This window comes from Leptonychotes weddellii, chromosome 3 (genome assembly GCF_054177405.1).
Source record: "Leptonychotes weddellii isolate Sample4059 chromosome 3, ASM5417740v2, whole genome shotgun sequence".
In the NCBI taxonomy this organism is placed as follows: domain Eukaryota; kingdom Metazoa; phylum Chordata; class Mammalia; order Carnivora; family Phocidae; genus Leptonychotes; species Leptonychotes weddellii.
In genome coordinates, this window is record NC_138371.1 from 57548938 (window position 1) to 57576524 (window position 27587).

Below are 27587 nucleotides of genomic sequence, written 5' to 3' on the forward strand. Positions count from 1 at the left end.
CTATTTGGACAGAGGTATTAGGTACCTGCGTTCACAAGAGAGTTAGGCTACCTACAAGGTACCGAGAGCTGGCCCAGCTGTCCATATCCTTCAAAACATTGCTAAAGATTGTGTATCTCTTCCTGAATTCTTCTCAGATGAATTCCAGTCAACTTCCTCTCTCTCTCCCATCACAGCAGAAAACCTGTATTTAGCACATGTAGTTCCTAGTATCTGATTGTTTTTATTCCTACGTAAAATTCACAGGCCTCTGCTGGCCTCCCTTTTCACCGTGGGTGCCTCTGAAGCGGCCACATTGTCCATCGCTCCCCACAAAAGCCCGGGCAGGTGGGGGATGCTGCTGTGGGCCAGGCTTTCAGCAAAAAGGCCCAGAGATGTCCCTGCCCTCTCCTGACAGCGCCTCCCCTCCCCTCAAAGACCACCTCAGCCTCTAAACGTTTTTCCCTTGTTCTCAGAAGTTTTTGCTACACACCCCAGACTACCCTCTTCCTTCTGTGCGGCCACAGTTTTCCTTTTTCCTGTTATTTTCAGAAGCCCCTGACGTTAGCTGACGGACAAATGGAAAATGGACTCTTCATAGTTACCAGCATTTGGGCTCTTCTCTGTGCACAGGGCTGGCACTTTCTAGCTAATACTTCATCCTCACAATAACCCTTTGAGGTAGGTACTGAGAAAAGTAAAGTCCCAAGTCCCTGGAAAGGGCAGAGCGAGATCCAAATAAAGGCCTTTCTGAATGCAGACCCTGTGTTTTTAATCACCTTTCTTAACCGGGTTAAAGTACACATGGTTTCCAGACCCTGATGGAATTATTCTATTTTGGGGAATTCTATTTTAGGCACAAGTGGTTTCCTGGAAGAACACTAAAGCAAACATGTCTAAGTAGCTGAATTTTTCCAGATCCCTCAAACTGCTGGTCAAGGAGGCTCTCTGACTAGATTGTTCTATGTCATGAGAAAAGAAAGGCAAGCAGAGGTCAAATGGGCCCAGAAAACAAGCATTCTAAAAATAGCTCTTTCATCATTAAATCTAGGAAAGTGGATGCTGCCAATATTTACCTCGTCCATCAAGGCTGCTGTGATTTTTTGACTCTCTGCGTCCGAGAAGGCGGGGTCCCTGGAGTAGGACTTCAGCATGCGTTCCAGGCCTGACAATGAAATCACCCTTTCAGTCATCACTGTCCATCCTGTCTTGGAGGGACTGAGACGGGGCACGTGCAGGGGGAGCCTGAGCCCAGAAGTCACACCAGGAGGATTTCCCAGGGCCCGAGGCTCTTTCTCTTTGTAGTTGCTACTAACTTTTACTGAATGGGTGGCCTGTACCTTCATTTAATGAAAGTTGAGAAATTCTGGTGTTTAAAAAATCTTGATTGTTATTTTGCAAGATGAGCTTTTGAATCCTCCTTGTGGACCCAGTCTGTGGTCGGTTCCCAAAACTATCCCAGTGTTAGGCTCTCCCTCCCTACGGTAGTTAAGTTTCTAAACATTTGACTCTCTTGGATTTCCTAGCAGGGATTACATTTCAATATGTTGTTCTGGTCCACATCAAATAAGCTCCACAGATCAGAATCACAAGCTGTTTTTATTATCCGTATCGCTTTAGAGCTACTTCACATTCTGACATCCCTAACTCATCTAGAAGGATAGTTTAAAAAGAAATAAACAAGGAAACCAAAAGCTGTGTGCACAAGGTTTACCACGTTTTAAACCAAACGAGTTGTCCCTCATTCCAGACAATTTCAGAAACACGGCAAAATGCTATTATTTCTGGAAATGGAGACATAGTGCTTGTCTAGCTCTCTCAAATAGACCAAAATGTCATTTTCAATCTGTTTGCACTCTCCTTTCTTCTTTCCCATTTTTCTTTATTCACACATATTAGCTTTGACACATGATTCTTTATTTTTATTTATTTATTTATTTATTTTAAAGATTTTATTTATTTATTCATAAGAGACAGAGACAGAGAGAGAGGCAGAGGGAGAAGCAGGCTTCCTGCTGAGCAGGGAGCCCGATGCGGGACTCACTCCCGGGACCCTGGGATCATGACCTGAGCCGAAGGCAGACGCTGAACTATCTGAGCCACCCAGGCGCCCTTGACACATGATTCTTTAAATGAGGTGATCCTTGCCCCAATTAGCAGAAGTGGAATCACCCTACCTCTGAATGAAACCTCTGAGTAGGAAGAACACTTTCCCTTATTGGGCCATTCACAGATATAATCACACACCTTCCAGGTCTCTTGAGGCTTTTTCAATATCTTTTTGCAGTCTCAACAGTTTTGACTTTAATGAAGACTCTTGTCGCTCTTTATTCATTGCATTGTTAAGATCTTCTTCCTTTAGGGACAAAAAATGATGCTTGACAATTTAAGGAGAAAAAGTAAGGTTTGCTACTCCTAGTTGCACTGAGAATTTCACTGACAACTGTATTTAATATTAACTTGACAGAAGAAAAAAGTAAAAAATAAAATAAAATAAAGTCAGGATAACCTTTGGTTTTATACAGATTGTTCTATCTGTTCTAGACCTGTTTAATAAGAAAACATCTTGTCCACAACTTGTACGTACACAGCTGAGCACTTTCTTTAATAGAACACATTATTGTTGGAGAAAGAGCCTTACTATAATTATTTCATAGTTTCTTGATAAGTAAATCTATTCGTTGGATACTTTACCTATTAATCTTGATTCAAGTTAGAGTCCTTTAAAGCTCCAAAGGTAGCGTGGTGTGTTTGCCGGGAGCCAGGACTGCCTCAGGAGTAGAACAAATGTATGTTGTGCTCTGTTCTGTATTGGCTGGCTACTGGGAACACACGAGCTCTTCCCAGGATGGGTCTATAATTTAGTCAGGCCTTGAAGCATACATTAAGAGACCTAGCAATTCAAGGCTACATTCATTCATGAGTGGTGCAGAGAGGAACACGTGATTCAGTGAGTGCCAGGACATGAAAGTTTCAAGGAGGCTAGAAGACTTAACCAGAATTTTTTGGTCAAGGGGAAGGAGGGCAAAGGGTATCCAGGGCAGGAGAAATGGCACAAGGAAAGGACAGAGGGAGGCTGCAGGAGAGGTGTCAGGAAAAACACACACACCAGTTGCTTGAGCAAACACCGTGGAAGGAAAAGTTGTCTTGGCAGTTTAGGCCAGATTTTCGAGTTGAAGTAGGGGATTTTGCCATAGAAAATGTGAGAACAATATCTGAGCTTTCACATCCATTATTTCAAGGGTCGAATGAAAAAAATGAAGATGTCAGGGTCAGGTGGGGAAGCGGCTGAACAGGAGTGTAGCAGACGGACAGTAACCCGTGGGGAAAGAGGGGACACTAACATCTGAAGACAGAAGTAGAGGAGTCAGGACTTTGCTGATACAGAAGGAGAAAAACAAGAATCCTGAAAGTTAGTGGAGAGATTAGCTTTAGATAGATTGTCATGAAGCGTGAGGATTTAGAGCAGAGTGAATAGCCTCGATAGGAATAATAAGGTATAGATAAGCATATTTGACTTACATATTGTGAATTGTATATTATAAAAGTTGATATCTTTATTACATGTGATTCTTACAACAACTCTATGAGATTGGTTTTATTTTCCCCATTTTCCCTCTGACACTCAGAGAAATAAATGAAGACCCAAAAGAAACAGTTTGAAACCCAGGACCTCTGAATCCCAGGGTTCCTCCCCATCTGCTCCTGCACATGCCCAGCCCCCACCCCCCCACCCCCTGCCCTGCAGCCCAGCAGCCCCCAAACCAGCCTGCGCTGAACTGCAAGGTGCCTAACTCCACCCCTCTGGCGCTCCTCACTGGAGAAATGCACATCATACCCCAGCTCTGGCTCGGCTGGGTGCCAGGCCAAGACTTCATTTGGGTTGTTTGGGAATGCCTCTTGTTTACAAATGTATTTCCAGAAGTGGATCCTTGCTGGCACAACTCAAGGATAGAAAGTACTGCTGTCCTTTAACTTTCTTAAATTCGTCCTTCTCTTCCAAAGATTTTAGAAAGATCAATATTGAAGGTGGCAGATGAAATTGCAGATGCAACCTTCTGAGCATGGCCTTCACGGTAACCTTACAAATATTTTCACAGCGATCACCAGCCCCTCAATACCTGCACTTGGATTGTTCTCTTGTCTTACCCTAGTCCCTGTACATTTCCAGTCTATGCTTATTGCCAATGTCTATAAGGGCAGATTCTGGCCGTGTTTTGCTTTGAGGATATTAAGGAAATCCCATTTACCCACTTGGAGATACAGTCCATTCTCTTAGACAACAGACATGTAGTCATTAGCTCTGGTGCCCTGACTGTTCCATAGAACCCAAAACTTCCCATGGGCATGTCAATTACAGATGAACAGTCACGGCTGCCTCCCTACATCTCACTAGAAGGCTAATCACATTTTCAAGGAGAATGACCCCTATTTTACTGACAGGCTAGTCAATAGGCGCTTTTTATAAGAAAGTAACAAATATATTTTATTGTACATTTTCCCATCTCAGGGGTTGCCTATGCCATTTGGAAGAGAAAAAAAAAAAAAAAAGACGAGAGCTTACCGCTTATAATCAAATCTCACTTTCCACTTCCATCGCTACATTTGTTTCTGCTTCGAACAGACACTGCTATCGCTAATTCGCTTCACTTTTGCCAGGGTAGGAAAAAAAGATTTAATTCAAGAAATAGGTGGCCATTTACGGCTGTTTGGAGGGTGGGGGAGGGGAAGGCTGCTCAGGAGCCACTGTTGTGTCTAATCTAATTGCCTTTCCTCCTCCTTCATCTCTTGTTCCCTGAGCAGGACTCCTGGGATGTTGACTTCAGCTACACTTTGAAGCCTATAGGAGGCCATGACCAGTAGGCTAGTTCTCCATACAGGGGGAAATGAACCTTCTCAATCTGGACCTTGAAAGTCTGGACGAAATACAGCAGAGGAATTCTTCCTGCAGATTGCAGTAATTAATGATCAGTTCCTAGAACACTACAATTAAGACTAACAAGAGGGGAGCAGAGAACAAAATCTTTGAGGTGTGACCCAAGAAGACAAAGAATGTCCCCCCAGATAACAAAGAAGTGAGATGCCTAGGCTGTGACCAGGCACACTGATCAGTGTTTAGCAAGTTTCATATAATAGTAGAATCACCCAAATGCCCTCAAAATAAGCTTCTGTAGTATGGTGTGAGGTTTTCAAAGGCAAGGACCATGAAGAATGTTGACCATGATTCCCACCTTCGAGGAGTCCTGCCTTTGTTTGATCCCTTCCACGTACACTTACGCTTGAACTATTGGGCTGCACTTATAGACTTGGTTCTGACAAATAGAATACGAAGAGATGTCACTTCTGAGATTAGCTTATAAAGACTACTTGGACACTACTAGTGTCCAAGATGGACACTACTAGTGTCCAAGATGGACACTACTAGTGTCCAAGATGGACACTACTAGTGTCCAAGATGGACACTAGCTCTTGTCTCTTTCGGATCACTAGCTTCTAGGGGAAGCAGGCTGGCGTATTGTGAACTCCCCATAGGTGGAGAGAGCCTGCATGGCAAGGAGCTGGTATCTGCAGCCACCAGACTGGGGGCGGGGGGGACCAGAGGCCTGCCATCTGCCACGTGGGTAAGTTCAGAAGCAGGTCATCTCCCAGGAGAGCCTTGGCATGTCTGCACTCCTGGCTGACACATTGATGGCAGCCTTGTGAGGGACTCAGAGGCACCCAGGGAAGCCACACCTGGATTCCTGGCCCACAGAAACTGTGAGATGATAAATGCTTGTTTTAATCTGCTAAGTTTGGGGGTAATTGTTATGCAGCAATAGACAACCGATACGATATACAGTGATTATTTACAGGTCCTGAAACACGTCTGCCTAGGATTACTCTAGAAGACTGAGCATAAAGATTCAGTCTAGAATCCCGTTTGACTTTCTTCCCTTCCAGAGGACACCAAAGACTTATTTCTATTGCCCAGTTTGTAAACCACATCCTTTTCTTTTGTTTATACAGACTATGAAAAAAATCAATATTTTCATTCACAAAACAAGATATTTCCTTTACGATTGCTCTCAATGTTTTTCCAAATGTGTCCCTTAGCCTGTGAATGGGGTTCCCCATCAATGGGACTTCCTTCCATTCCATACTTACAAAGTAATCGGTTAATAGGAACTCGGATTTATTTTCTGTGGATGAAACTGCAGTTTCTTCCATGACAGCCTGGGTATCTTTTTCCACATCTATCTTGCTGATAGCACAGTGAATCTGCGTGTGGCACTGCAATGCCAAGAAAGCAGAACAGGGTTGCTGAAGAATGTTTCCTGCCAGTTCTTACCACGCGCATCAGAAAGAGAGAAATCTTCACTACTCACTGTGGTCAGAGTTTGGCCAAAAACAGAAATATGTTGAGTGTATTGGTTCAAGTTATTGTATAAAAGTTTAATTCTTTCCTTCTCCAGTTCCAGGATGCTCTGAAAAGGATGGAAAATGACAGAAGATGAGCCAGTTGTTGTGCAAAACTAAAGGCACCCAGCCAGGCTCTGACGCACCCCAAGAAAGCCTGCAGGAACGGTCAGGTTAGTGCCTTCTGATGATCTCATTTCCAGGCTGCAGTGGGGCAGATGCCCAGGACAGGACTGTGATCTGGTGAATGTCCTGTTTATCCTCATTTAGGATTGGTTTAACTCACATAATTTTCCCAGACTGTTTTGGCCCAAAAGGCGTATAGGCTGATGTTATTGGTTACCCGACATTCACAAAGAAAGAGATCATTTGAAAAGCATCTGTGAGTTCCTTTTTTTAAGATTTTATTTGTTTGTCAGAGAGAGAGAGCACAAGCAGGGGGAGCAGCAGGCTCCCCACTGAGCAGGGAGCCCCATGTGGGACTCGATCCCAGGACCCCGGGATCATGGTCTGAGCCAAAGGCAGACGCTTAACTGACTGAGCCACCCAGGTGTCCCAGCGTCTGTGAGTTCTAGAGAAGGAGTGTGAAGCCCAGTAAAACCCATGTCCATATCTTGGAAATGCATTCAGACTATTTGACAAGAGCAGAACCCCAAAGTCCGATCAGCTTTGAAATTATGAAATTTTAGGCCAGGTTTTAGGAACACATTGTATCCTAGTAAGCAGCTGTTTCCTTATTTTGACAAGAGCTGAGCCACCAGCATCAGTCTGAGACTAGAATCACCAGTATCTCTTGGTGGAGATGGTAATGGTTAAGAGATTTTAATTACATTTCAGGGAAATCATTAAAATGATCTATGTTTGCTCATGAAAAGAGGCAGAGATAAATTCCACTGTGCAAAGGGGAAATCCAGATCTCATTTAGTGAATTATTGCTTTCTATTATCTTGTTCTTTTTGTATAAAATAGACAGTAGAGAAGCAAAATACTCTGGAGGACCTAAAACTGTCCTCCTGTGTCTTTACGATAGCACATATATGAGCGTGTGGTCCAGAGTTAAGCAGGAACAGCAGATCTGGAGCCTGGTTGGGGCCCAGGCACCATGGTAAATCACACTCTTCATTGTTTTCAGTCCCGTTGTCCTGGTCTTCTGGTCTGTACCACTCAAGGAGTTTGGAAGGACTTCATTTTCATCTAAATTGCTTAAATAAAACTGATCAAAGAAATATGTTCTTTCTAGAGCAAGAACTCTCAAATTTTAGCATGCTTAGCAATCACCTAGACACCTTCCTAAAATCATTCAGAGGTTCTGATTCATCCCATTTAGGGAGGTGCTCAGGAATCGGAATTTTAACAAGCATGCTAGCTGCTTGGAGACATTGTCCTGGGACTATAAAGGGCCACAAAAAAATCTAATTTCAAAATTATTTATGATCCTTCCACCCAGAGCTAACCCATTAGCATTCTGATGTATTTCAGTCCTAGGTATGCGTGTATGTACGATTTTATTTTTCTAGTTACCTAGCAAATTATTCAAATTTGTATCCCGTTTTTTCACTTAACGTTATACAAGAGTGGTTTCTCATGTTCGTCTCCAGAAACACCATTTAATACAGTCCACTGTGTGGGATTGCATACAGTGCATTTGATTCATTTACTCATCCCCTTAAGGTTAGCCATTTGAATTGTTTCCTTCCTTTTGCTTTTTATGTACTTTGAACAGAAATTGCTTTGTTTTTCAGCTATTTCCTCAAGATGGATTTATAGAAGGAAAATTATGTTTTTCACCGCGGGCTCCGGGAGAGAGCCAAGCCCTTCTGTCCTGAGAGAGCCGTTGTAGGCCCTATAAGTCCCCCTCTCCCCGCCTGCATCTAAAGAGGTACAGTCATTACCCACCTTGGGGGTACTTGTGAAAAGAATCACTTAGATTATTTTCTGTGTTCTGTGGTTCAGATGAAGAACACTGTTGAGAAGGTGAACCTTTTTAACACTCTTGACATTTATTGCAAATGCCTCTCTAAAAGAATTCTTGAGTACTTACTGTTGGAACCAAACATTTGGCTCTTGGTAATTCTTAGTAGCATGGCTATTGTTTTTAAATATATATTATAGATTATTTCTGCCAACTGAATTGTTTGTTCTTGGAAGGTAGGAAAGGTGACTTGAGCATGGTATGATTATGAATAGTAAGACTAATTAACATGTGGTTTGTGGAATTGGTTTTATTACTTCATAACCTCACTTGAAACTTGACATTTCTTAGTATCTAGCAAACTGCCTTGAATGCAGCTCAACGAATGTTCTCTGAAAGAATTTATAAATCCAATTTGGAGAGGAAGAAGGGGTAAGAGGATACATTATAGGACATTTCAATGAATTCTTATACCCCATTTCTACCGAAGAATGGTCCTGGGAGAATGGAGGGAAAAAGGAAACTGAACAACCCTCCTCACATTTCCACCTTGCACACTTAGGACAAAATTCCCCTTTAATTCAGTTCAGCCCACTTCTGTTATGTGTCTTCATGAATATAACATTCTACTTCTGAGTTTGTATATAAGAGACGATCTAGAACACACAGTATAAGATGTGAGTCGGCGACTTGGTGGTGCAGACCCAGTGTATACAAGCCAAGGGAATATGAAGTAAAGGAATCGCTCTTGGTTAGGGCCAGGCAAGGATGACTCGGCAGAAGCAGTCTCGACTGGGTCTGCAGGGCCGGGCATGCACTTGGGAGGCAGAAGGTAGCTCTAAGGGAGCTGAGGGAAGAGGATGTGTGAGAACTGAAAGGGAGAGGTGGCACAACTTTGGTGGGCTCTGGCATGGTGGTAACAATAAACCAGGACACAAGAAGGGTGAAAGGACATCTTTCTTTTCCTTACGGAGATTCGGATTTTGAGTAGATTCCCCATGTGACTTGGATTCTAATAAAAAACTTAGGGTTTTAAATTTTTTTTTTTTTAAATTTTATTTATTTATTTGAGAGAGAGAGAATGAGAGAGAGCACATGAGAGGGGGGAGGGTCAGAGGGAGAAGCAGACTCCCTGCCGAGCAGGGAGCCCGATGCGGGACTCGATCCAGGGACTCCAGGATCATGACCTGAGCCGAAGGCAGTCGCTTAACCAACTGAGCCACCCAGGCGCCCCGGGTTTTAAATATTTTTAAAGCTGAGTTGAAAGAGATTTTTTTAGAAACTTCAAGTATAATTAACATACAGTGTTATACTAGTATCAAATATACAATATTATGATTCAATGATTCTATATATCATTCAGTGCACATCATGACCAGTGTCCTCTTAATCCCCTTTGTCTATTTCACCCATGCCCCGCCCCCCACTCACCTCCCTTCAGGCAACCACCAGTTTGTTCTCTATAGTTAAGAGTCTGTGCTTTTATTTGTCTGCAAAGACATCATTTCAAATAGAGATAAATGTATATCTTGTCACCATCAGGGAGACTTTATAAACAAAAAAAGGTTATTTCCATGATGTTTTAACATAAAAGTTGGGGCTGCTGAGAGGGGAGTGGGTCCGGAGGAAAGGTATAGGAGAGCCCTAACAGGAAAAAAGAAAACTGAGAAAAAGGAAAGAGAGACCTAGTAAGAGCCTCTGAGAAAGGAGTTGGTAAAAGCGATACCTAAGGCATTTTGAAGGCAGCTGGATGTCGGCTACCCCGGGCATAGTGGCAGCCATACGAGGTAGGAACCATACTTAACCCCCATTGCTGTGATGTGGAGAAGTGAGAAGGATGCAGACATGGAGGTTAAGTATTTTTCTCATGGCCTTTGAAGGGTGTCTGGAAGATGGAATGGGAACAGCAATTTCTCTCTCATAATCTAACAGGGCTTCCCAGGAAGCCAGCCTCTGTGGAAAAGCCACAGCCTCACTGAGGAGTCCCAGGGGGTGAGGCAAGACCAAAGGCCAGGTTGGAGAGCCAGGCTGCAGATGGACCAAGTTGGAAATTAAATCCTTGGCCCTTTCTCGTTCTCTTCATCTAAAACCAGCAGAAGCAAGGAGGGTACCAAGACCCTACGTTTGATGGCATAAATTAAAAAAAGGTTTCTCCTCATTTCTTCCTCTCTTTGGCTTAGTTTCCATCTCTCCTTTAATTTCCCCGTTCTTCCCCACCTCTGCATCTATCCTGTCTTGAAAGGGGAACAGCAAGAGATTAACTGCGGCCCTTCGATTTCTGCCTGTCCAGCTCCTGTTAGCGCAGAAGCAGAGAGCTGAGGTCAAGTCCGTGGCATAGACTGCTAGGTTGAATCCCGTTGCCGTCTTGGGCAAGTACCTGCACGTCTCCACTCTCTCACTATAAATTGGGAATAAAATGATGACCTCTTCATGATGTTGTGATGAGCACAAAATATAACGTAGCGAGTGTACTCAGCACCGAGCCTGTCCCTAAGCAGCACCTGTATCATTCACACATTACTGTGCTTATCAAATTGCATCTTGACTGCCTCTTTCTGCAATTGTACCTTCCTTTAAGCATTTTTTTTTAACTTAAAATGTGGGGAAAAAAGAAACCAAAACATTCATGTTCTTAGCACCTAGAGTTGAACATTATTTAAGCTGGTCAGATTTATGTTGACTTAAAAAATAGAGGGCTACGCTATTCAGATAGATAGCAGTTGGAGTAACTTTTGGGCCCCGGTTTGTTTTGTCCTCTGCCAGGCTGTCCACAAGCCGTGTGGCTGTGCAGCTCTGTTGAATTCCCACCTTTTCCCTCCTACAACATAGATTCAATCTATATGTATGAGTTTACAAACACACACATAAAAACTCACTGTAGTTTGGGGTGTGAGTTTTTTAATGCTTTAATTTACATAAAGTGTATAAATAGCAGGTTTCTTTTCTTCGACATCATGTTTTTGAGGTTAATTTGTGTGTGTGTGTGTTTTTTTTTTTTTTAAGATTTTATTTATTTATTTGAGAGAGAGAGAGCCAGAGAGAAAGCACGAGTGGAGGGGAGGGGCAGAGGGAGAGGGAGAAGCAGGCTCCCTGCTGAGCAGAGACTGAGCCACTCAGGTGGCCCTAATTTGTGTTTAAATATAGTTTTAATTAATATTTATTGCTAGATATCAGTCTACTTTCTAAATTAGAGTACATTTTAAGAGTAATTCCTCTATTGATAGGTATGAGGATTGTGTACAATTTTTTCTCATCCTGCAGTTATAAACAATTCTGCAATAAACATTGTTATACATCACCCTTGGTATACAGGTGTATACCAGATAGACACCTAAGAGGGGAACTGCCAGGTTGTAAATACATGCGCATTTCAGTTTTACTAGATACGATCGAGTTATTCTCACTAGGGAGGTATAAGAATTCTTGTTTCCCAGCAATTCTTGTTTAGCAAAACGTGATATCGCCACTTTTTAATCTTTGCCAGGTGATTGAGTGTCTCTTCATATGTTTATTGGTGATTTTGATTTTCCCTTTTGTGATCTGCTTGTTCATACTTTTTAAGTTTTATTGGATGATTTGCCACAATTCTTTCCTTATACATCTTCTTTGCTGCTGAGCTTACATCTCCCAGGTTGAGGTGGTCCTCTTTAATCATTGCTCCGGGGCCCAACACAAAGCCCCACAGACAAAGGAACTCCGTAAGCGATTACTGTACAAATCAGCTCTCGGGCCTAAAACTCCTTTCTGAGTGCCAAATACTCAAGCCTTAATTACACTTCACTTCGACAGCACTCTTTGAAGTTAGCTGCGTGCTATCGTGGCCGTTGAGAATTAGAATCTATCGTGGCCGTTGAGAATTAGAATCTGGCCACGGCTCCTCAGTAAATATGCACTGGTTACTGGATCCATGGAGAAATGGAAATGATTGGAAGTCATGTGGTTTGTCTAAAATCACAGGAGTGAGGGTCATTGCCAAGGACAGAGCTCATCAGGTCATGTAATTATAGATCTGACCTTCCTTTTCAAGGCCTCACCAAGCTCCCTGGAAGAAGAGAAAAATGCGAGCCCAGGACTCACCTGGTAGCAATTTTCCAGTGTGTTTTCCCACTTGAGTCTGGTAGCACAGCCAGCCAGGTTTTTTTGGTAGTAATTTTCATCTTCTTTTGCCAACTTCTCCGTCGATTTTTTCAGTTTACTGAGGAGCTAAAGGAAAACACCAGTGTCATATATTCCTTAACACATTTATCAAAGCCCTTTGGTGATCCCAGGTAAAGGATACATACAACCCAACCATACAGTTCCCATCTCCCAGCGGAAGTCAGCCGCAGTAGCTCTAGATGACAAAACCGAAGATCTTTATCAGAGAAAAGGCATACCAGAGCTGAAAGGAAACCTAAGGGTCTGTCCGCATTCCTTCAATTGTTCACATGAGGAAATTGAGGTCCTTAAGTGTGACGTGATGTGCCCATGTTCATCCAATCAAGGAAGAGTCCAAATGACAGGTGAGGGGAAGCAAGCGCAGATTAGGAACCTCCAGCTCCAGACTGTAATCTACTAATGCTCCGTGTCCCAGCATTTCTTGGCAAGGACAGGTGGAGATTGTGCAGGCACGTAAGTTTAGAACTGGCTCCCTGGTGAAAAGCTCGAGGCACAGGCCAATGTTGACTACAAGTTGTGGACTGCTAGCCACGTGCCTCCCACTCATCCTGCTTCCCAGTGATCTGTTCCTTCACCAGGAGCCCCCTCTTGCCAGCCACCAAAAGTGGCCATTCTGATTGTGAAGCCTTCTGGAAAATCAGAGTGATACCAAAACTCTCTGCACCAGGGTAGCTGAAATTCATTCTCAAAATGCTCAGACAAGTAATTTCACATCTTTGAGAACAAAGGAAGTTGTATTACATGAATTGTTCTCAAACTTGAATATGTTTAGGAAGGACCTGGGTGCTTATAAAATTGCAGATTTTCAGGGTCCCACAGGTAGCAATACCGATCCAGTAGTTCTATATTGGGATTGGGAAATCTGAATTTCACTACCTCTCAGGGTGATTCTGATGCAAATGGTCCTCAAAGCACAGTTCAAGGAAGACCAAAGATCCCTCTGATGTAAGCAGTTTAGGAGTTTCAAGGACAGAGACAAAGGCTTTTAAAAATGACCTTCTTTATGCTTAAGGACATTTTGACTAATGTTTTAGTAATGAAGAACATTCACCCAAAATGGTGAATATTAACACTACTCACTTTATTATTTCAATTGATATGCTAGCCATTCAATTGTCCCTTGGCTCTGATGTATGACTTACACAGGGCACATTTGGTTTTGCGTATCAAGTGTAATGAAACGCATTTATCTGTGGAAACATGAGCTCGTGAATTTCAACCTGATAACAATATAGTGAAAAAGCTGAAAGTGTGCCATGGCTATACTTTGCTAAATCATCATCCTTAGATTCTTATTGAGATGCTCACACCCCCAGCAACAAGAATGCAGTCACTTTTGAGATGACTGCTCACATCAGCCTACACTACAGAGCTATATTGACTAGAAGTTTCTGTTTAGCAAATTTACAACAAATAACCCCAAATAGATATAAAAGAAGAACGGTTGACTTTTATATTCTTATTTAAGGAAATTCTCAGAAAACTTTATAAAATTTGTCAAATATTGAATGCTTTTTCTTTTCTTTCTCTTGGAACAAACGTATCATTCATTTATTCATCAAATATCTATTGAGTGCTACAGTGCGCCATGTACTAGGCTCTGGAACTAGAAAAGTAAACTAGATAGTCTCCCCCTCTAGTCAGAGACCCACAGGGTCATCACTATTCTGTGTGATAGATCCCAGAATGATACAAATATTAGGTATCACTGGGGCACCAAGAGGGACACCTAAACCAAACTTGGAATTAAAATGACACGTAAGCTAAGCCTGGGCATACAATGGGTACTCACAGAAACGACCCTGTGTGAATAAAACTAAAATGGGAGTAATAATTAGTGAGGTGAAATGGCATAACATGATACCGACAAAATTTTTGGAGAGGTTGGAGCACACAGTTTGAGAGAGAAGAGCAATAATACTGAAAAGTTAGGCAAGGGTCAAGTCAGGGAGGGTCTTTAGGGCCACATAAAGGAGTTCAGACTTTATTTGAGGCCACCAGGAAGCCTCTGACGGCCTTTAAAAGGAGAATGATATGCTCACATTCAAGTTTCAGAAAAGTCAGGTGGGCTTGTAGATGAGGAAGAGATGAAGAAGACAACATTGAAAGCCAGGAGACCAGTCTGCCAGAGAGCTGCAAGCAATGGTGATGGCGGCCTGTGATAGAGTGGGGTGGGGGGTGGGGGGTGGAGACACAAGTAGCAAAATTCAGGAAGTATTTTGTTTAGGGGGTAGAACCATGAGGATATGTTACATGGTAATATTCAAACATCTAGAAAACACAGGAATAAAAGAATATTTTTGGTAGAGGGAAGTGATGGTTCCAATCTTGGATGTTGAGTTTGAGGTGCTAGGAGGCAGTTCAGAGACTGGTTGGGCTGGAGACATAAATTGGGGTATTATCAGCCTGGATATGGTAGTGGAAGCCTTGAGAGTATATTTATTGAGCACTGGTTATATAGTGAGTCCCTGATTTTGAGAATAATGTGTTGGACACTGGAAATACAATGCTGCATAAAACAGAATGAGTCCCAGGAGAGAAATCATCAGGAAAAGCAATATATAAAGGTCAGGCAAAAAGGAGAAGTCCATAAAAGAGTTTAAGAAAAAATTGCCAGAAAGAAAAACCAAAAGAGTAAGGTGTTGCTGAAGTTAAAAGAAGAGAATTTTCTAGAAGGAGGATGTCAACAGTGCTTAATGCTTCCAAGAAGTTAAGTAAGATAAGAACTGGAAAGTGCACACTGGCTTTAGCAAGAAGGATGACATGTTTTCCAAGCAAGAACACTCTTCGTAGAATGGTGGGGAAAGCTTGATTGGTGTGGATCGAGGAGGGAACAGGAGGTGAGGAAATGGAGACAGAGCACAGACAACCCTTTCAATAAATCTTACTGTAAAAGAAGGAGAGATGATAAAATCTGGAGACGAACAGAAATGGGGCCATGGAGAGGTGTCTCCCTGACTCTTCCTATTCTCACAAGATGGGGTGGGGAGGGACATGTTGACTGATGAGAAGCAACTATTAGAGAGGGGTATGTCCAAGATACAGGCGAAAGGGAAATAATCAAGAGAAGGATCTCTGAGAGGCAGGATGGGCTGGGACTCCAAGCACACAATGAAGAATTAGCCTGTCCCATTCTTTGCACATATGACTTTGGTAGGCAGGTGGCTGAGCCGACTTCTATTTACTGTGAGGAAGGAGCCAAGACAGTCTGCTGAGAGTGGGTGGTGAGGATGGAGGTGTGAGAAGAATGGAGATTAGATCAGCTTCTGCTGAGAACAGGGACTGCTGAGCGGGAAAACAGAAAGAACTGCTGAGCGGGGCAGAGCTCGCTCTGTTCAGGTTGGAGATGATGGGCACTTCTCTGTGAGACGCAAAAAAGGAATGCTGCCTTAGGTGGTTAGCCTTAGGACTGAAAAAAAAAGAAGAAGAAGAAGAAGAAAGCTACCAGGTAAAGCAATGAAGATGATAGGGATTTTGATATAATGACAGCCAATGTTCTGTGGTTACAGAATCAGTCAGAGGAGGGCAGAAGAAGACCATGGGCTTCGACCTCCCAGGGAAGATGCTAATGAGGGAAGGAAGAGGAAATCCACCATTTAGCCGCCTGGTGCTTTTCTCTTTGTTATTGCTTGACGTCAATAAAGAATAGCTTCTAATGAGGGCTCCCAAAGCCTGTGCCAGGCGCCGGGGCTCAGCATTGTAGCACACTGTGGTTTTGCTACTTCATCATTCAATACTTGTTATGATCATTTCAAACTGGGAAAATTGACAGGTGGAGAAATAAGAACGTTGTCAAATCTTGCTAACAATGAATTTAAGTTATTCGACTCATAGTTTCTTCAGATGAAATGACAGCTTTACTTGCAATGACGATTTTCTTTTTCTTTTAAGAATGTTTTAGGTTGTGGGGGTGTGGCCTGCATTTCCTTAGGGGGACTTCATCTTTCGGGGAAGATGCTGATTATTTCCCAGTTTTCCAATTTGGAGCACATACCACACGGGGTGTGTGAGATAATCTATCGTATCTCCAACATTATTTGTGTTCCTTTTTGCCTAGACACGTTTAGCAAGCTTACTCTTATTTAACATATGAGTCGACACTGGTGCCCACCCATGGACAGTTATGTGCTCTGGAGGGAGAGTGGGGATTTTAGAACCTAAGAAGCTGACATGGCCCTCACAAATGTCTTCACTTTCAGTGTCCTGGGACATGTGGCCATTCGCATGTGTCTGGGGCACGGGGATTTACAGATATTTCTTCTAGCTTTAATTAGGTTACACACACAAAATTAACAAATTTTGTTTGTCTCAAAAAGATTTCTGCTGAGATGTAGATTGACATTAGTACTGCCAATGTAAGCACAAGAAAGCCACAAGAAACCGTCAGAGCTGATGCCTTCTCCTGCTCCTGGTTATGAGTACATCATCACCCACAGGAAAGGCAAAAACTGGGATGATCTGGTGAAATCTGAAAAGAAGTTAACCAGAAAGTTTAAGATGATCAAGAGGACTATTAGAAATATGAATTCACATTTACTACGGTTAAGGCTGAACCTTGCTCAAGTGTAAATTTTGCCTGAAAATGTCACTCAGTGATCACATGAAGGCATCATGGTTAGCTAATCATTTAAAATATTATTTCATCTCTATCTCATCCCTCAAACACTTTTTTATGTTTTATAATGTTCATAGCATATTAGTATAATATAAAAAGTGCTGCATATGGTATACAATATTGGTAAAGTACATGACATAATTCATTATAGATGTACATATATTTTTTACTTACTTGTGCTGAGAGATATGTAATAGGGTCCCTATGGAAAAATTTGGACACCCCTGGTCTAATGTTTCATCTGTCAATAATACCTTTTAAAAATATATGTGGACCAGGAATGATTTAGAATCCCTCTCGTGCTCTGCCACATGACAACTCTGCAGAGACCCCCACACAGAGCAGGGAGTCAGCCAGTTCTCTTGTGTTCATAGCTCAGAGTAGGAAATCCATCCTTCTCCAAGCCACATGCATGTAGCCGGCCATGACAGGTTACCTTCTGCTTCTCCTTCTTAGTCACAGTTTGCCTGGAGCTTTCTACAAGATGGGAAAGTGCCTCATGCTTCTTGGTACTAATCATTAATTTCTTCTTGGCCTAGAGTCAAAAACATACAAAAAAGCAAAAATGAATGAGAATCAGATATCAAGAGAAAAATTCTTCTGTTCTGGAACAAGTTATGTTCATGTGCTAGCTTAAATGATTGTGCAATTTTAGTTCTTCATTTCTGCCCTCACCACAAAATCTGCCTAGAATATCACAGTGGCTAACATTTTGCCCTGAAACCACTGTATATTTTTTCATTATATTGAGTACATTCAAGAGGGTTATACATTTTTCCAAATCACAAAGGCCCGCAAGCCTCCAAAACATTGTTCTAGCTAGCAACATGATGGGAATGGTTTTACCACAAAATCATCACAGCAGACATGGAAGACCACCTGCATCATTCTTTTAAATCAACCTGGGCCACAACTGAGGTCATTTTAAGATGCTCTCTTAAAACTTACAGCAAAGGGGCAATTTTGCACCTGATGCAAAGGCTTCGGAGATGGGCATTTGCCTGGCATCTTGTGAAATGGCCTGTACTGGCGGTGAGGAGCGGGGCGTTGGGAAGGAAGAAGTATGTTCAAATCCTCCTACTCTGTTGATGCCTCAAACCTCAAAGTGGGTTATGACCCAGGTGATCATTTCCTATTCTACACGGTTTCAACTTGGCAGAAGATGATGTTCCAGATGATGTTCCATTCCATAAAATGAGAAAACAGAACTTGGTTTAAGTTGGATCCAGCCTGTTCAGGAACTGGATTGATTGACAGACTGTTTAGTTTTGCACTCAGTGTCATAAGGACTGCAAAACCGGGTAATGAAGGGAAAAGTTCAGTTCCCTCTCTCTTTAGGAATCAGAGGCAAAGCCTTCCGAATGTCTCTCAACCTATGAAGCTTCTGCAAAAGGGAATTCAAGGAACAGGAAGCCCACTGACCCTCTTTCTCTGCCTCTAGTCAGTCACAAGCCCATGGAGAAATGAGAGCATGAGGGAAGAACTTTGGGTCCTTTAAAAGGCTTCCATTTCTGTCTCCCAAATAGACCGCACTTCATTAATGACATGCTGAAAACTTCAATTGTAACTGGAGAGAAAATTATTAGAGCTCAGGAATTTTATGTTCTCTAATTTCTATGTCACTCTTCATAAAAAAAGAAAATCATTTTATTTAGAAAAACTACTTGGTGGAAACTGGGAAAGAATAAAAGATGCTTTTTTTGTTCTTGAAAGCAATTATACACGCCTAGCACGGTTTCTCTCTTTTGGTCCGTTATATTGAATTTCCTGTGAAGGCTGAATATTTAGAGAATGGATTATAAAAAACAAATTCTGTTTGGGGTGTCTGGGTGGCTCAGTCGTTTAAGCATCTGATTCTTGATCTCAGCTCAGGTCTTGATCTCAGAGTTGTGAGTTCAAGCCCCACGTTGGGCTCCACACTGGATGTGGAACCAACTTAAAAAAAAACAAACAAACAAATTCTGTTTAAGACAGCTCGTAAAACCAAGAACAAAGCTAAAACAAATGACTGGACACTGATTATGAGACTTTTAAACATTTATGATAAAAGTGATTCTCATGAGCATTCTTTTACCAGTAACTACTATTGCAGGTATAGAAATTCATTTATCTCAAACATTTCTTATTAATGCCTTTGGTCTTATGGAGTCCTTGATTTCAGCAGGAGCTTCAAAGGCAACAATGAGGACAGAGTTGGGGCTGCCTATTTTTGAGGGATCTCTCTGGTTATTTGCCACTAGCCGCTGTCTCCTGGGAAAAGTTCTCTTTGGGTACTGATACTCTGGAGAGGAAAAGGAAGTTCAGCTTTTGGAGCACAAGTTCTCTCAAAGGGGATCACTGGGTTTTCTTCACAGATTCCCTCTCCACTGGTTTGTAGTTCTTTCAACTTGAATTCCCCCTAAGCTGGATTGTTCTAGAATTATCTTCTCTACATATATATGGGTTCCATCTGTTATTCTCTCTGCGTAAGAACCTATAAAGATATGCTCTAAATTCTCACACCAGATCATAATTCCTCTCCTTGGAATTCATTTACTGTTTCCTGCACATATGTTAGCTGGCCAACTACATTTTAAATTACTCGCAAAAAGGAACCATGTCCTTGTACAGAGTGGAGTACAGGAAGTGGACCACACATATTTGTGGACTCAGTATATGTCTTCCCCTTTACACATGGCTCCTCACCCCGCACTGCACTCCACTCCTCTCACTAGTGAGACAGAGATCACGAATGCCCTTCTACAAATGATAAATCCAAAACTCGGACAGTATTTGTCACTTGCCCTAAGCTACAGATTACACAGAGAGGCAGTCAGTGTAGTGGAATGGGTAAGAGCAATGACTTATAACAGTTCTTGGTTCAACACAACCAGCCTTAGGCAAATTATTTACCTCTCTGTGTCTCAGTTTCCCCCACCCATCTGTCAAATGGGACAAATCATATTGGTTTGCTTTTTTTTGGGCGGGGGGTTGTTGCAATGATTCAATATATAAATACAGAGCATTTGCCACACAATAAATGCTATGGCTGTTAGCTATAAATAATAATCATATTCTGAGCCCTGCTCTTCTAGTGGTTTAGTTGAAAGATAGATCTATACAATAATTCAGGGAGGAAACATTTTTCTCTTCAGTTAGCGCTTAGATATATTAACACTAAAACACAGGATCACATTCGTGCAAAAGCAAAAAGGCTCAGACCGAAAAACTGAGTTTACATAAATGACATTCATATGTATACTTGCCTTGATTTGTTGATTCCAGTTGCCAATGACAAGATTTGCTGCCTTTTCAACTTCGTTATCAAGCTAGGAACAGAAAAAAAGAGACACGATTTTTTTTTTTTTTCTGTCTTTCTGTTGAGTCATGGTGCTGGCTTATGAATTCTGGCAGTCACTATCACAATCCATAGGAATTTCAAAATGCTACAGTGGACATAGATATGCTGAGAAAAGTAGCCAAACTATCTTTTCCCCATGTCAAAACCTCTTGACAGACGTTAGCTTGAATGCATTTGGTAAAATAACTATTTTTGTGTAAACTATCTAACTATACAAGAACTTGTAACAAGAACATCAGTGTGTGTGACCTGCGTGGAGGGGCTCTTGCATAGTTTGGTGTCCCTTTTGGTCCCAGCACTTCCTCAGCATCATTCCCTGCTGCCTAATCTTTAGCACCATGACAAAGCCTCAGAGTCCTGGAAGTGCTAATTTTACTAAGTGTCTCATTGCCCCTGAAGTGAATGAATACTGTTACAATTTCAAAGAGATTGAATTCTTTATCATAATTAACTTTTCTCCTACTTTTAAACAGCCAAAGGTACAGTAAAATAATGATAAAAATGCATCTAGACACCCTCCAAGGAGATCAGACTTAAGTGAGGGCAAAACTTTTTTTCCTGGACCATAGATCAGCTATCACTCGGCCACATGAGATCTAGCAACGCTGCCCTTTTATTTTGTCCAGCTGATTGAATTTGGAATATACGATTTATTGTAACAAATACAATGAAAATAGTTTTGTGCACTATGTCACTTTTGACTCTATGTGAAATGTGGAACAAGTTCACTTTAAAAATAATTTTCATCTCTCTTTTTTTTTTAAGTAGGCTCCACACCCAATGTGGGGCTTGAACTCATGACCGTGAGATCAAGAGTCGCATGCTCTACCGACTGAGCCAGGCAGGCGCCCTAAAAAAGTCCTCATCTTTTATCTTCTGTGAGAGAGTGGGCCGGGGTGGTGGGGGTGCAGCACGGAGGGGCAATGCTGAAATAAAGGCTTTAAAACTGGACCAGCGGTTTGAGGGATCATGCTGTTAATTATCCAAAGCACTATGATAATGATCATGTCACTGTGCCTAATTTATGGTAAATACTCAGGAAATGCTAGTGATTATCATATTATTATGGGGTATAAAACATATTTTGGAACTAATGAAATATAGACTGGTGTTCAGTTTTGATTAAGTTGGTTTGCACAGGTGGAAGATTATATTGCTTAGTAATAATTACTGCATAAATTTCCCCCATTACCCCAGCCCTCAGTAGAACATCCATTCTGGTAAAAATACACATATGTCCACACAAACATCAATTCCATTTCCTGACTCAGTTTAATGAATTTGAATAAAAATGTTTTTGTATCATTTCTCTTCCATCATGGTTTATATAGATCCCTCATCTTCCTAACTTACTACCTTTAAGACCTCCTTTATCTGGCTGTGGTCACTTGAAACCGCCCCTAGCCACTGCCCCTTCCCTCCACAAGGGCCACCGATGACTGCTTCTGAACTTCTAACCTGCACCTGGCCTTGCACCAACTGTAACCATGACCTCACCCCTATCAGAGTTGAGCAGCGTTTATATTAAACACCTCTTTATGTCACCTGAAAATAGATTTTAAAGTGCTTACTGACTGTATGACACACAAAGAAAAAGAAAAAGAAGCACAGATGAAATTGTTCTGGAAGGAAAGAGACACAGGAAGACCAGAGAATATGCTAGACAAGAGGACTAGGTGCTCCTGAAAGAATTGTTTAGTTTTGTTTTTCCCTTTTTCCAATTTTAAGACTATTTGAGGACTATACCTTATTATTGCCTTTACCTAATCCCAAACCGTTAAGCACCAAAAAACATGTCTTTTTAAAAATTGTGTTTATAATTCTTCTGTTTACAGAAGGAATATCTATTCATTGAAAAACAATGGAAATACAAAAAGTACCAAAAGATGAGATAAAAATAACCTTGAATTCCACTGACTAGAAATGATTCTTTTTTTTTAAAAGATTTTATTTATTTATTTGATAGAGAGAGATACAGCGAGAGAGGAGAGAGGGAACACAAGCAGGGGGAGTGGGGGAGGGAGAAGCAGGTTTCTCGCTGAGCAGGGAGCCCGATGCGGGGCTCGATCCCAGGACCCTGGGATCATGACCTGAGCCGACACAGGTGCTTAACGACTGAACCACCCAGGCACCCCTAGAAATAATTCTTATTAACATTCTCAGGAGGTTCCTTCAGATTTTTTTCTATTCGTATATACATATATTTACTTTACAAAATTGAGATCATTTTCATTTAACACTATATATAGTGAAAAAATTTCCATGTCAATAAATTCTTCTGTAATAAGATTTTAATGGTTGCATAATATTCCATTGTTTGGATTTATCATGATTTATTTTTGAATAATGAAGAGGTTTCTAGTTTTTCACTATTATAAACAATGCCTTAACAAATATCTTTGTACATAAATCTTGAGCTCATGTTTCTTTTTATGACAAATCCCTGAAAGCTAGCATCACTTTTGATCACCTTTCATTCCTTGGGTCAAAGACAGAAATCTTGCTTTAAGATAGATTTGACTCACTGATTTTCTCTTCTTTTCATGTACACTCAGGACTTGATGAGTTGGTTTTATTGCTTCCAACTCAATTGCTTTGCCAAGTTTTCTGGAAAGAGAACATAAAAGACACACAAGCATAGTATTAGGATTTATATCTACTTTTCAAATTATTTTCTGGGTAAATAAAACCGTGTGTTCCAGCCTGTCTATTCAGGGCAAGTTTGAAGCAGAGTATTTGTAGCACGCCCACTTTAAATATTTAAATATTTATGCCTCCCCCTGGGGTTGGGGTAAGCCCTGGGGGTGGGGTGGGGTAGAGAGGTGGGGGAGCTGGGAGGGGGACACTCACTGATGCAGGTCTGCTGCAGATTTCATGCCCTCTGAGACCCAGGCCCAGGCACTAACGAGACAGCTGGAGGCAAAAACAGGAGGGCACAAGAGTGGGTGTCATTTTCCCAGGAAAGTCTGAGCAATGCAGCATCATGTCTGATTCACTACACACAGCAATTGCCCTCATTTCCCTAATCTTATTTCAATGTGTCCACGGGATTCAATTCTGCCAATTTTTTGATTTGCACTGTAGTCATTACATATACAGCCTTTTTGCCATCATTTTTCTTTTCAATTTTCAATTTTCATTTTCCATTTCATATCTGTAGAAAACCAGGGAAATAAAGCAGCCAAGGGTGAGCAGGCATTTAGAACAGGCAGAAGATCGTGTGCTAGGTAGGGGGAGAGGAGCCTAATGACCATCTTCTCAGACTCCTCATTTCACCAGTGAGTACACCGAGCTAGGCTCAGAAAAGTTAAGTGGTGGAGGACCCAAGAGCCCTGGGATGTCCCCACGTGCTGCTCTTGGGGTTGGGGTCCAGTTACTCTTCCCTGCTGGCTTTTAGGACCACAGCTCAGATATTCTGTTTGCTTGTAAGCAGTGTCTCCATTTAACAAAAGGAGAGCACCTCCCTCTCTCTAAAGGCACCTCTCTAAGGGTGGGGGTAGGAAGTGTGATGCTATTTTCTCCCACAGAAGGGGCACACCTCACAGCAGCCCATAACGCTGGCCTTCAGAAGCCAGAAGGATAAGCTCAATTGCATCAGTAAACCTGTGTAGACTTTGGTGGAGGGGCGGGGACAGATCTGTGTCCCTACTGAAATCAGGATGGTGCAGAGGTTTTGCCTCCAAGTGACTTAGGTTGCATCCTGCAGTCAGAGAATTGGAGAGCTAGACCAGAGGATGCCAGATTCTCTGCGTATCCGAAGGCCAGGCACAAAGCCAGAGGCCAGAGACTACTTAGTATAGACCTCCAGTTATAGGAAATTGCAAAAAGCACAACATGAATCTGTATCGATAGGAAGTAAATCAGTGGTCGTTTAGGTGGGAAAGGATTGCAAACAGGCTTTAAGAATCTTTTGACGTGATTAAAATGTCTATGTTTTTATTTTGGTGATGTCTATATAGTGCATACATCTATCAGAATTGACCAAACCATACACTTCAGAAGGGTGCTTGTTGTTGCATGTAAATTAAACTTCAATAGAGTTGATTTTTAAAAAAGGAACCCAGGCACCCTTTGGGGAAGAGAATCTGACATCTGCTTCTCAGAGGAGCTGAACAGCAGAGCAGGAAGCCTAGAACTTTGGCCTCAGAGGGGTCTGTGTCTCTGTTTCTTGTGTGACCTTGGAAAGATCACTTGATTTCTCTGACCCTCACATAATTGGTCTTTTAAAATAGAAATAATTCAGGTTACATATACAACACAGGTTTTGGGTACAGATAAAAGTCCAATTAATGTTTATTATTAAATATTACTGTACTAATCCTGGTTAACCAAACATTCCGGACATGTCAAATCTTTGGGAGCATCCATGCTGGATGCTAGGACTGCAACAAAATAAGACCCACACTTCTCATTCTTTAGGAGGTAATCAGAATCAAAGTCATAATGAACTCCATGCCAGGTATTAAACACACTTCTTGTATTATCTCATTTAATCTTCACAGCAATTACATGAGGTAGGTTCTATTTCCATTTTAAATTCCAGTGTATACACAAGGAAGAGATGATTTGTTTACTCTAAGGATCCTTTTGTCCTTTAAATACTGAGAGGTAAAATAAATTGCCCTAATTCACCCACTTGATAAGGGGTAGAGGTAGAATTTAAATCTGGGCGGTGTCAATAAAGTCTATACTCAACCATTCAGCCGTCCTGGCTGCTTCTCAGTCTAATAAAATACTATGCTAAAAATAAAGCTCAAAGTCAAACAATTTCAAAGCCATTATTTGCTGTTACAGAGGATCCCTAGGAAAGAGTAAGAATGTGAGTTCCAGAAGGCTTCTTTTTCTTTCCCTCTCTCTTTCACCATCAAAAGAGGTCTTTGCCAAGGCACTTCCAGCTAGGGGTGACATCTGCAAGCGCTGGGAAAGAATCTTTGTAACCAATTATCATTAATCGACCATTTTTAGACTCTCTTTTAGAATATCTAGTATCTTTCTTCTCTTCCCCAAAAGAAAAAATTGACTTCATTCTGAAATGTATTAAGGAAAATGTGAACCACCAGTTTTTCAGGACCCAACGTGCTAATCTCCATGTACAAGATCTCATATAATATATACCTCCCTCTCCCAGACCTGCACACATATGCACCATGCAACACATATCACTACTCCATCTAACATATGGAGGAAATCAAGGCACAGAGAGGCCAGGTTACTTGTCGGAGGTCATGGAGTTGAGATAAGGCGGGATTCACACTTCTTGACTCCAAGACCTTCCAACTTAATGGTACTGCTTCCAAAGTAACCTATCCTCACTGAGGCTTATTATGAATATGGGCTTAGGAGTCATAAGGACCCCGGATTAGCCCAGTTCTGCCACTTATTATCTGTGTCACTGGGGCAAGTTTCTTAAAACTCCAAGCCTCAAGACCTGGTCTGTAATAGGGACAATAATAAGACTTGCAAAGGGTTGTTGAGAGGATTAAAGGAGAGTATCTATAAAAGCACTTAACACCATGCCTGGAACACAGTAAGCACCCAAGCCAGGCTTAACACTGCGTACCTGCCACATTTATAAGAGGAAGCTAGAATCGAACATATGTCACTTTTTTTTTTTACTGTTTTATTTATTTATTCATGAGAGTCAGAGAGAGACAGAGAGAGAGGCAGAGGCAGAGGCAGAGGGAGAAGCAGGCTCCCCGCCTTGCAGGGAGCCCGATGCGGGACTCGATCCCAGGACCCTAGGATCGTGAGCCGAAGGCAGACACTCAACCATCTGAGCCACCCAGGCGCCCCCATATGTCACTTTTTATAACTCTTAAGAATTATTTTGCCTTACCTGTTTCATATACTTACTTTTTTTTTGTGTTCTGCAAAGCTTTGCTTAACTTGATTGCCAGTTTCTGAAGTCCTTTGGCATAGTTAATCTCCAAGTTTGCCCTGTTAGCAAAGGGATAGTTGGTAGATAGGATGTTCTGGCCAGACATCAAACACACACACATATACACACACATGTGAAGGAGGGCTCAGCCCGACAATGCAATGTATACACAAAGAAGAGATGATTTGTTTACTCTAAGGATCCTTTTGTCAATAGGTGAAATCCTTAAGGACCTCCAAGAAGATCCTACAAAGGGAGAGTTTTTAATTTAACCTTCTTGTATACCAGTGTTTGAATTGTATGCCCTTCCCACCCCACAAAGATGTTAAAACACTAACCCCCAGAGCCTGTGAATGTGGCCTTATTTGGAAATAGGGACTTTGCAGATGATCAAGCTAAGATGAGGTCATCAGGGTGGGGCCCAGGTCCAATATGGCCATGTCCTTATAAAGAGAGGAAATTTGGACATAGAGACAAACACACACACACACACACACACACACACACACACAGGGAGAATGCCATGTGGAGATGAAGACAAGAGAAGATTGGGGTGATGCATCTACAAGCCAAGGAGTCCCAAAGACCGGCAGCAAACCACCAGAGGTGAGAGAACAGTGTGGACCAGATTTCTCCTCACAGCCCTCAGATGGAACCGACCTGGCTGACACCTGATCTCAGACATCCAGCCTCCAGAACTATGAGACAATATATCCCTGTTATTTAAGACACCCAGTCTGTGGAAACTTGTTATGGCAGACCTAGCAAACCAATTCATGGAGTAAGGAATGGAAGACTTTCCTGCTTACTCTGGGACATTAGCACCATCAGATTAGCTCTAGATTATAATAGCTGGCAATAAAGTGATAAATTATGATGAAGTTAACCAAGAAGCTTTTTTGTTTTGTTTTGTTGCTCACTGCCCTTGATCAAGTCTTTATTCAAAATCAGCTGTCCGAGAAGAATGAAACTGGACCATTTCCTTACACCACACACAAAAATAGACTCAAAGTGGATGAAAGACCTCCATGTGAGACAGGAATCCATCAAAATCCTTGAGAACACAGGCAGCAACCTCTTTGACCTCAGCGGCAGCAACTTCTTCCTAGACACATAGCCAAAGGCAAGGGAAGCAAGGGCAAAAATGAACTTTTGGGACTTCATCAAGATAAAAAGCTTTTGCACAGCAAAGGAAACAGTCAACAAAACCAAAAGACAACTGACAGAATGGGAGAAGATATTTGCAAATGACATATCAGATAAAGGGCTAGTATCCAAAATCTATAAAGAACTTATCAAACTCAACACC

General features: G+C 41.8%; 1 protein-coding gene across 6 annotated transcripts in view; it reads right to left on the minus strand.

Annotated features, from left to right (window-relative positions):
• NOSTRIN (nitric oxide synthase trafficking) overlaps positions 1-27587 on the minus strand; it is a 51800-nt gene that overhangs the window by 6669 nt on the left and 17544 nt on the right. Inside the window, exons 1-11 of one of the 6 annotated variants that reach the window (XM_081814237.1) lie at positions 27303-27510; positions 26254-26337; positions 23251-23313; positions 22926-23007; positions 20306-20368; positions 17497-17595; positions 12365-12490; positions 6345-6443; positions 6124-6279; positions 2227-2335; positions 1056-1144 (exon numbers count right to left, since the gene is read on the minus strand). In XM_081814237.1, the coding sequence (XP_081670363.1) occupies positions 1056-1144; positions 2227-2335; positions 6124-6279; positions 6345-6443; positions 12365-12490; positions 17497-17595; positions 20306-20368; positions 22926-23007; positions 23251-23313; positions 26254-26337; positions 27303-27442 (1110 nt within the window). In that variant the 5' untranslated portion in view covers positions 27443-27510. Of the gene's footprint in view, positions 1-1055; positions 1145-2226; positions 2336-6123; positions 6280-6344; positions 6444-12364; positions 12491-17496; positions 17596-20305; positions 20369-22925; positions 23008-23250; positions 23314-26253; positions 26338-27302; positions 27511-27587 lie in introns of those variants that run through there. The other 5 variants (XM_081814238.1, XM_081814240.1, XM_081814239.1 and 2 more) reach the window with 5 other exon arrangements.